Here is a 10,691-nt window from a genome sequence, read left to right as displayed (position 1 = left end):
GATATGGGGTTACTGCAGGGAAGTAGTGAGGTGAAGGATCAGCTATGATCACATTGAATGGGTGACCAAATAAGAATACCCTCCTACTGCCTTTATTTATGATATTCTTACTTGGTCCTAAGCTTATTTGCCCAGTCATTGCCAAAGCATCACCTGTAGTTCCCTTTATTCCTTACCTGCCCTGTTAATTCTAGTGCCCCCCCCCAAATATCCCATCTTTTGCCCCCTGTTCTTTATCTCACTTACATGCTGCCCCTCAAGAACACATCATCTTCAGTCGTCTTCAGTACTCGTTAAGTTGTTTTTAATCAAGTTAAGGATCTGGGTGTTGCTGGCAAGGCCAATATTTATTCTCCATCCCTAATTGCTCTTGAGAAGATAAAAAAAAACCTGCAGATGCTGGTGATCCGAAATAAAACAAGAATGCCAGAAACACTCAAAAGAGCAGGCAGCATCTGTGGTGCGAGAAACAGAGTAAACAATTCCGGTTGAAGACCCTTCATCTTAACTGAGAAGAAGAAAAAGAAAGTTAGTTTTAAGTTTGCAGAGAAGATAGGGGAGGGGTAGAGAGGACAAAAAGAATCTCTCTGTTCAGGTGAGGCCAGGGTAGGTGCAGCGATAAGCTGTTGATGAAGTCATCTGCTGATAGGTTAATGAAGGAATATGAAAGAAAAAAAACAAAGGAACATGTAAAAGCTGTGGAGTGCAGCTCAGAGCTGGAGGAAATGTTCAGTAAATGTAGGCAGTGTCAGTGGAGAGAATAAAACTGAGTTAATATTACAGTTGAATAATCTACAGCTGAATTAGCCATTTCTGATAGACGGTGAGTTACCGAAAACTTGATATTCAACACTGAGTCTGGAAGGCTACAATGTGCCCGGATGGAAGATGAGTGGCTAGAGAAACAAAGGACTGCAGATGCTGGAATCTAGATGAAAAAACAACAAGATGCTGGAGGAACTCAGCAGGCCAGGCAGCAGAAAAGCAGGTGGTCAACGTTTTGGGTCAGGACCCTTCTTCAGGACTGAAGACAGGAAAAGGGGAAGCCCAGTATATGGGGGGGGGGGGGGAAAGCAGAGCAGTAATAGATGGACAAAAGAAGGGAGGCAGGGTGGGCACAAGTGGGAGCGGGGAAGGAGGGGAGAGCAAATCCACCAGGGGATGGGTCAAAGGTATGGAGGCAGGCAGCATGGGGGGAGGGGGGAGAGGAAAAGGAGAGAGAGAGGGAAAATATGGCGAGGAGAAAAAGGAGAGAGGCTGGGAAAGGTAAGTAAAGAAGATGCAAGGTGGGGGCGGGGGGAGGGTTGGTTTACTTAAAGTGGGAGAATTCGATGTTCATCCCACTAAACTGTGAGGTCCCAAGACAGAAAATGAGGTGTTGTTCCTCCAGTTTGCGTTTGGATTTCTTCCGGCAGTGGAGGAGGCCGAGGACTGACATATCAGTGACTGGCAACGGAGAGATGCAGAACGTGTTTACGGAGTGTAGGTGTTCTAGAAACAGTCACCTGGTCTACGTTTAACCTCTAGGTGGTTGTTTCGTAGAACACCTACACTCCATCCGTAACCACAATCTGCATCTCCCTGTTGCCAGTCACTTCAACTTCCCCTCCCACTCCATCACTGATACGACAGTCCTCGGTCTCCGCCAGTGCCAGGAGAAGTCCAAACACAAACCGAAGGAACAGCACCTCATTTTCCGTCTTGGGACCTTGCAGCCTAACAACATGAACGTTGAATTCTCCCACTTTAAGTAATCCCCACACCACCCCCCCCCACCTTTTCTTCCCTTTCCCAGCCTCTCTTTTTTCTCCTTGCCATATTTTCTCTCTCTCTCCTTTTCCTCTCCTCCCCTCCCCCCATGCCGCCTGCCTCCACACCTCTGACCCATCCCCCAGTGGATCTGCTCTCCCCTCCTCCCCCGCCCCTGCCTATCACTATCACTTACCTGCATCTACCTATCAGCACCCTGTGCCCACCCTGCCTCCTCTCTTTTGTCCACCTATCACTGTTTTGTTTCCCCCCTATATATTGGGCTTCCCCTTTTCCTGTCTTCAGTCCTGAAGAAGGGTCCTGACCAGAAACATTGACCACCTGCTTTTCTCCACGAATGCTGCCTGGCCTGCTGAGTTCCTCCAGCATCTTGTTGAAGATGAGGGGCTGTTCCTCAAGGTTACATTAGCCTTCCTTACAACAGTGTGAGAGGCCACAGACAGATGCTGCCTGACCTGCTGAGTGTTTCTAGAATTTTGCGTTTTATTTCTGCTGGAGAAGCTGGTTGTGAACCATCTTCCTGAACCACTGCAGTCCTTCTGTTGAAGTATAGGTAGGTCAAAGGTTTACTGATTTAAACTCAGCCATGTTAAACTCAGCTATGATGGAGAACCAGTAATATATTTCTAAGTTAGGATGATATGCAGCTTGAAGTAGAAACTGAGTGCACTTGCTGACTTTGTTCTCCTTGACAGTAAAGGTCACAGCTTTGTGTGGTGCTGTCAGAGTAGCCTAGGCGAGTAACTACAGCACTTTTTGTAGACAGTACGCTCTGCAGACACTCTACTGAGCTTCATTGCCCAAGCTCAACTTGACACGTGCGACTCTAGAGAACACACTGATCTCTCATCTTGATCACTGATTGTCTGGTCAGTACTTGAACGGGGCTGTTTCTTGAGAAGAGACGTACAGGGGAAAGGGAAGGCACCCACAGAAGACGATTAGTACTTGACGAAGGGGGCATTTCAAAAATAACAAAATGCTTGTGAAATTCTACTTTCTGAGCCAGGAACAAATACAAAACTGCTTTTAACTCTTTGGAAAGCATTAATCCAACTTAAAAAGTGACTTTGCAATGTGAAACTTTATTTACTATTCGGCCCATTGGAGCTATGCTAGCTCCCAGTTGAGCAATTCCTCTCGTCCCCATTCCTTCATAGCTCTGCAACTTATTCGCTTGCATTCTCCCCTTTTGATTCTTCTGCCACTGTCCCTTCTCCGGCATCCGTTGTGCTTATGATCTTTTACTCAAAATCATGATTTTACATATCTCAGCCACGTTACATCAGCAGAAGCTGATTCCTAATTGGCAAAATCTTACCCCGGTGTGAGGACAATGAGCGCCCGGTGAATTTGCCGTTTAACGGTGTTGTAGCCCTGCTGATCTCATTCCCCACAAAGCAACAACAGAATTCTGATTTTCTTTTCCAAACGTAGTATTTTAATCAGATGCAATTCAATACATCCAAAACAAAGTACAAAACAAAATCATGAACATTAATGATTATAAACCTCCCCTCAATGAGTAATCGTACAAAAGGATTATTGTACAAAGCCCACATTGCACAGCAGGACGTGCCGGTTGGTCCCGGGTGACGATGTTCACTGACAGCAGCTGCACTTGTCACTGGCTCCTTTGCAGACGCAGCCCTGGGCACACTTACTGCAGCCGACAGGGCAACAGGCGCAGCAGCCTAGGCGGAGAGAAATAGGATGAGATTAGGAAGCCCGCATTTTCCACAGCACCAGCCTACCGAGATGGACACCCGGTGGGAATCGCAAGCAGGTGGTCACGTTACTAACGTGCGGGCGATCTGCATACAGGAACAACCCGGAGATAACTCCCTTCACTCCTCACGCACAATGAACTTTAACTGGCAGCGTTACTGTTCTTTTTAAAAGAACTGATTACACAAGAGGAATGTGAACGAATTAGATGGTACAGCGGGTAGTGCTGCTGCCTCACAGCTCCGGCAAGCCGGGCTCAACCCCGACCTCCGGTGTTGAGCGTGTGCAGGTCACACCCTGTGACCAGGTGAGTTTGCTCCGGCTGCGTCCCACAGCCGACAAAAGCGGGTTAGGAGGTTAACCGGCCACTAAATTCTACCTGAGAGTAAGTAAGCGGCGAAAAGCATCGAAGGAAAGTCGATGAGCCTGCGAATGAGACAATGTTGTAGTGGTACAAAGGAATGAGTCCGATGGAATGACTCTGCTCGCAGCCAGCATGGACCCAGTGGCCAAACCATCGTTGTAAGTAACTGAAAACAAACTGCCCCTCCTCCCCCATGAAGATTTGTTATACTCACTCTTCCTACACGATGTGCATTTGCAGTTTTTGCACTTGCAGCTGTCTCCGCAGCTGCATGAGCCGCCTGTTCATTAAAAAGAAAACAGAATTACTAAAGACGTCGGTTGGGGATTAGAAGCAAGGTCCGGGTCGCGGACATTGGCTCCCACAACTTACCCTGGTTACACGTGCACGGAACATCAGACATCCTCAGAGCTTTGCTTGGTCGCCTCTCAGGTAATTCACTTCTGTTCCCTCGGAGTTGCTGGATGCTCTCATAGTGGGCGACACTGTACTTATAGAGCGGCGGCGGGGATCGAGTGCAAACGGGCAGTGCGCAGGGTTTCAGCGCTGTGTGCAAAGTGTGGCTCGTTGCCAGAGGCGCGCTGTACCGTGTGCGCCCGGCGCTGCTCAATTACAGCGTGGAAGCTCGTTCATTATACACCGCTAATTCACACCCTGTTCCCTCCGCAGCATCTGTCGACAGCGGGGTTTAAGTAAACACACACACATATTATAGAACCTGTCAGCCCAGGAACGGATCCTGGAATAGATCCTGGGAGGTGAGCAAGTGCTGGAGACGGGAGTCATCCGCCTGTTGTAAATATTGCAACGGATGTCCTAACCAAAACTCTTCGAAACTCTCAAAAGTTGACATTCCGGGTGGAAAATCTTTCCTTCGATCATCCTCCTTCAACCGCGCCCCCCCCCCCCTTCATGCGTGTTGTCAGCTCAACCAAACAACTTTTGTTTAGCAACTTGCACGTTAATGTGGGCATCATGTACAATAAAGTGTTGTGCAGGAAAGCGTGGCTCGTTCAAAGGCGAGCGGTTGCCTCTCGGGTCTCTGTACGGCGGGGAAGCCCCTCAAACAGCGGCTGGGCGTCTCACATGAGTGGCAATGGTGCAGTGTAAACAAAAACTCTATTTTGTTTAAAAACTCTATGTATTGACCAAATGACACTAACGATGTAAAGAGCTTTGCATTGCGTTTATTATATATATATATATATATACATCTTATTTATGAATAAGGTTTAGTTTTTAAAATTAAAAACTGTCTCTGGAGTAGCAGCGGGGCCAAGATTTAGGGGGCGGATTTGTCGCACGGCGGTCCAATCTCCGGAGACACTGCACACGATACTGTGTACACGGCAACTGGACGGAGACATTTCAGGCTGGACGCAGTGCCAACATTTTCCACACGGAGTTTTGTTAACGTAGGAGGAATACCAATCAGAAACCCCCTTGCAACACAACAGCGGCGTTTCACAACTTGTGACTCATCCGTCCCTCTGCTATCGCCGCGGTGAAGCAATGTTTTAGTTTGTTTTGAACACGGACCGTTGGGCAGGCACGTCGGGCAGCATCACGACTTCGCAACTGAAAAGGAACGTAATGTCCAGAATTGTGAATGAAATGAGTGCAAACGGTTTGAGATCACAAGCCAAACACGGGGGTGACGGAGACGGGGCTTTTGGTTCCAGTTGACTTTACAATTTTTAACACACGGCCCGTTGTGGAACTGGGAACTAGGCAAAAGCTGATGTTGAAAAACTTGCTGAAAATCTGAATTAAAAACAGAAAATGCTGGGAACAGCAGGTCAAGGTCAGAGAGAGAGGGAGAGAAAAACAGTCCACGTTTCAAGTCGGAGACCTGTCTTTTGACCTCAAACATTGACTGTTTTTCTCTCCCCAGACTTACTGAGTATTTCCAGTACTTTTTTTGGTAGCTGGCAGATTTGTAAAAGTTGAGTGAAGACTTAATCACCTAGTTCGCAGCCATACTTGGGTATTTCCTATATGTTGTTCTCCTTGTCGCTCCCCTCCTCTCACCCAGTGGATTTTTTCTTCAGACCGGCATGTGAGCAGGAGATGGCCACTCGGCCCCTCGCTGAGCACGCTCTGCCATTCAACAAGATCATGGCTGATTTTCCACCTTGAACCCCACTCTCCTGTTCTATCCCCGCATCCCCTGATTTTGCAACGATCCAGAAATCTACCAACCAGGATATTTGGAGAGGAGAAAAACATTAAAATCATTGCATTTTGCTCAATTTAAAAGCTCTCCTTTATTTCACAGTTGACAGATTAACAATCTGAACATTTGAAGAATAAGCAGCACTTGAATTTATTCAGGATCAGTGCGTCAATGTGATTGCTACTTTCACTGGGAGTGTACAGAAGTCTGGTATAAACAGTGTAAGGAGGACGCCACCTTTTGAACTATTCGTCTGCCTGTCCCGCCAAGCACCTCCTGTTCCAATTGTGTAAGAGTCTGTGATTCCCACATTGGTCCCACCAGTCACCTCAGAACGGGAATGGAAGCAAGTCGTCCTCAACCCCAAGGGATTGCCTAAGGGGAAGGAAGAAGTATATCGTTGCCTGATACTTGTGTGACAGGCCTTTCGGCCCACAATGTTGTGCCGACCTTTAAACCTCACCCTTCCTCCCACATATCCCTCTATTTTAATTTCTTATGCTTATCTAGTAATCTCTTGAATTTGACCAATGTACCTGCCTCCACCACCGCTCCAGGCAGCACATTCCATGCCCCAACCACTCTCTGGGTAAAAAAACCTTCCCCTGATATCTCCCTTGAACTTCCAACCCGTTACTTTAAAGCCATGCCCTCTTGTATTGAGCATTGGTGCCCTGGGAAAGAGGCGCTGGCTGTCTACTCTATCTATTCCTCTTAATATTTTGTACACCTCTATCATGTCTCCTGTCATTCTCCTTCTCTCCAAAGAGTAAAGCCCTAGCTCCCTTAGTCCCTCCTCATAATCCATACTCTCTAATCCAGACAGCATCCTGGTAAATCTCCTCTGCACCCTTTCCAACACTTCCACATCCTTCCTATAATGAGGCACCCAGAACTGGACACATTACTCCAAGTGTGGTCGAACCAGAGTTTTGTAGAGCTGCATCATTACCTCGCGGCTCTTAAACTCAACCCCACGATTTATGAAAGCTAACATCCCATAAGCTTTCTTAACTATCCTATCCACCTGTGAGGCAACATTCAGGGATCTGTGGATATGGACCCCCAGATCCCTCTGCTCCTCCACACTACCCAGAATCCTGCCATTAACTTTGTACTCTGCCTTGGAGTTTGTCCTTCCAAAGTGTACCACCTCACACGTCTCTGGATTGAACTCCATCTGCCACTTCTCAGCCCAGCTCTGCATCCTATCAATATCCCTCTGCAGTCCTTCGACAGTCCTCCACACTATCCACAACAGCACCAACCTTTGTGTCGTCAGCAAACTTGCCAACCCACCCTTCTACCCCCTCATCCAAGTCATTAGTAAAAAGCATGAAAAGCAGAGGTCCCACAACTGATCCTTGTGGGACACCGCTAGTCACAGCCTTCCAATCTGGATGCACTCCCTCCACCACAACCCTCTGCTTTCTACAGGCAAGCCAATACTGAATCCACACGGCCAAGCCTCCCTGGATCCCGTGCCCTGTGACCTTCTGAAGAAGCCTATCATGTGGAACCTTGTCAAATGCCTTACTAAAATTCATGTAGACCACATCTACTGCACTACCCTCATCAATCTGTCTGGTCACCTCTTCAAAGAACCCTATCAGGCTTGTGAGACATGATCTGCCCTTCACAAAGCTATGCTGGCTGCCCCTGATCAGACCATGATTCTCTAAATGTCCATAGATCCTATCTTTAAGAATCCTTTCCAACAGCTTGCCCACCACAGACGTAAGGCTCACTGGTCTATAATTCCCTGGACTATTCCTACTACCTTTTTTGAATAAGGGGACAACATTTGCCTCCGTCCAATCTTCCAGTACCATTCCTGTGGACAACGGGGACTCAAAGATCCTAGCCAAAGGCTCAGCAATCTCCTGTTACTTATACTTACCTGCCCAAGCCCAAATATTCTACGTCTGTGGTGGGCAAGCTGTTGGGAAGGATTCTTAGAGATAGGATCTATGGGCATTTGGACATGGTCATGCTTACTGCAAGCAGAGGTTGCTTAATTATCCAAGAAGTTGAGTTCTGAGTGGAAAAGAAACATGCTGCAATGGTCATTAGTAATTGGTTTATTATTGTCACATGTACTGAGGTACAGTGAGAAGCTTTGTTTGCATGCCATCCATACAGATCATTCCATATGTAAGTACATTGAGATAGTACAAAAGGAAAACAATAACAGAATGCAGAATATAGTAGAGCAACAAAGAACTGCAGATGCTGGAATCTAGATGAAAAACACTATGATACTGGAGGAACTCGGCAGGCCAGGCAGCATCCGTGGAGAAAAGCAGGCGGTCAACGTTTCGGGTCAGGACCCTTCTTCAGGACTCAAGAAGGTCCTGAGGAAGGGTCCTGACCCGAAACATTGACCATCTGCTTTTCTCCACAGATGCTGCCTGGCCTGCTGAGTTCCTCCGGCATCATAGTGTTTTTCATGCAGAATATAGTGTTAGTTACAGAGAAAGTGCAGTGCAGGTAGACAAATAAGGTGCATGGTAGATTGAGAGATCAAGAGCTCATTGTTATCATACAAGAGGTCCGTTCAAGAGTCTTATAACAGCAGGATAGAAGCTGTCCTTGAGCCCAGTGGTACATGTTCTCAAACTTCTGTATCTTCTGCCCGATGGAAGGGGGGAGAAGAGAGGATGACCGGGGTGGGAGAGGCCTTTGATTACATTGGCAGCTTTCCCGAGGCAGCGGGAAATGTAGACGGAGTCATTGGAGGGAAGGCTGGTTTTTGTGATAGACTGGGCTGTGTTCACAACGCTCTGCAATTTTTTGCAGTCTTGGGCAGAGCAGTTGCTGTACCAAGCTGGTCCATACCAAGATCAGTGAATGTCTCCACTGGACAGACTGTTGCTGCTGAAGCTGCTGGAAATGGCTGGGCCTGTGAACCCAAGCAGCAATGTGTGGGCTGAGATGATTGGCGTCCAAAAGCCACAGCTATCTTCCTTTGTGGGAGTGTTGATTCCCTTTATTCCCACTGACTTTGACTTTATCAGGGCCCCTTGATGCAATGTTGAGTCAAGAGCTACCTGGGTATCACTCGCATCTCTGTAATTCAGCTCCTTTGTCCATGTTTATAGCCGGGCTGTAATGAGACCTGGTGCAGAGTAGTTCTCCTAGTCATACAGCCTCATTGGCTCACCATGTCTGCAACAAGACCCATCTACACAAATCCCCTTTCTCATCTCCATCCCATCAACCACCCCATCCCTGATTTTCTTGCCCCCTGTATGACAGGGACATTTTTACAGCCTATTAAGCTACCTAAGAGCTCACCTTTGACATGAGGGAAGAAATCAGAGCACCCAGGAGAAATCCATGCGGTCAGACAGCACCTGAGGTCAGGATGAAACCTGGCTGGCTGTCTGGAGCTATGAGGCAGCAGCACTAACTGTCTGACCATTAGGCTGCCCCTATTGGAAGCTAAGCAGATCATTGAGAAATGTACTGATGAGTTACTGTCACTTCAAGTTTATTGTCATAGGCATACATACCCAGGGTATAAATGCCATGAAGATTCACTTTTTTCAGCAGCAGCACAGTACGTTACAAGACAAGGACAAACATAAGTTAATATAAACTTAAATTAACATAAATTATCCATAACTCACACATGTATAAAATAAACAACAAAATAAACAACGACAAGGTTGAACAGAGAAAAAAAAGTCCAAGGTAGTGTTAAAGTTCTTCAGGTCAGTTCAAGAACCTGATGACAGTGGGGAAGAAGCTGTTGTTGAACCTTGAGGTGTGGCTGCTGTACTGCCTGCCTAATGGCAGCATCGAGGAGAGGGCATGGCCCGGATGATGGGGGTCCCTAATGATGGATGTTGCCTTCCTGAGCCATCGCCTTTTTTAGATGTCCTTGATGGTGGGGAGCATTGTGCCCGTGATGGAAGTGGCTGAGTCCACTACTCTCTGTAGCTTCTTGCGTTCTAATACATTGGAGTTTCCATACCAGGCCGTGATGCAACCAGTCAGAATACTTTCCACTGTCCATCTGTAGAAGTTTGTCAGAGTCTTCCATGACATGTTGAATCTCCTTAAACTTCTAAGAAAGTAGAGACACTGGCGCGCCTTCTTCATGGTTGCGTTTATATGCTGGGCCCAGGATCACTTCACAGCACTATTAATGATTGCTTTGTGCCTGATCAGATGCAGAATAATGTGGCCAATAACTGGGTGTATTGGATTTGTCTTGCATTTTGTGTACAGAACATAATTGGGCAGTGTTCTGCACTGTCAGATATTGCAGCTGTGTTCTGATTTCTAATTGAGTGAGTGGTTCTGATTTTCTAACAGTGAACAGAGTGGCTGTAGCTTTCAGGCAGTGGTTAGTGTCACCTGCTGGTAAAAAGTCCATATTACATGATCAAAAATAAATCCGAAACTAAAAGTATCATAGAATCATGGAATCATACAGCACAGAAACGGGCCCTTTCAGCTCACCTTGTTCATGCTGACTACAATACCTATCTATGCTGACCCCATTTTCCCACATTTAGCCTGTATCCCTCTATGTCTTTCCTTTTCAAGTATCTGCCTAAATGCCTCTTAAATGTTGTAATTGTATCTGCCTCCACCACCTCCTCTGGCAGCTTGTTCCAGATATTCACCATCCTCTGTGTAAAA

General features: G+C 46.9%; 2 protein-coding genes across 2 annotated transcripts in view; one reads left to right on the top strand and one right to left on the bottom strand.

The window, feature by feature from the left end:
• The first annotated feature begins 2,093 nt into the window (after nucleotides 1–2,093).
• nup93 (nucleoporin 93) overlaps nucleotides 2,094–10,691 on the top strand; it is a 131,516-nt gene continuing 122,918 nt past the window's right edge. Inside the window, exon 1 of the mRNA XM_052028173.1 lies at nucleotides 2,094–2,323. The gene's annotated coding sequence lies outside the window, so the exon portion shown is untranslated. The remainder of the gene's footprint in view (nucleotides 2,324–10,691) is intronic.
• Nucleotides 3,189–4,336, bottom strand: mt2 (metallothionein 2). The gene is made up of 3 exons (XM_052028198.1): nucleotides 4,235–4,336; nucleotides 4,077–4,142; nucleotides 3,189–3,464 (listed from the first exon to the last, which is right to left on the bottom strand). Exons 1-3 carry the CDS (start codon nucleotides 4,263–4,265, stop codon nucleotides 3,373–3,375), a joined length of 189 nt encoding a protein of 62 aa, XP_051884158.1. The 5' UTR covers nucleotides 4,266–4,336; the 3' UTR covers nucleotides 3,189–3,372.

The sequence above is a fragment of the Pristis pectinata genome, chromosome 13 (genome assembly GCF_009764475.1).
Source record: "Pristis pectinata isolate sPriPec2 chromosome 13, sPriPec2.1.pri, whole genome shotgun sequence".
NCBI lineage: Eukaryota > Metazoa > Chordata > Chondrichthyes > Rhinopristiformes > Pristidae > Pristis > Pristis pectinata.
This window is presented reverse-complemented; position numbering and strand designations above follow the sequence as displayed.

Coding starts and splice junctions, on each gene's coding strand:
- mt2 (XM_052028198.1), bottom strand. CDS start 4,265: ATGTCTGATGTTCCGTGCACGTGTAACCAGG. Junction 4,143..4,234: donor TCCGTGCACGTGTAACCAGG/GTAAGTTGTGGG, acceptor TTTAATGAACAG/GCGGCTCATGCAGCTGCGGA. Junction 3,465..4,076: donor ATGCACATCGTGTAGGAAGA/GTGAGTATAACA, acceptor CTCTCCGCCTAG/GCTGCTGCGCCTGTTGCCCT.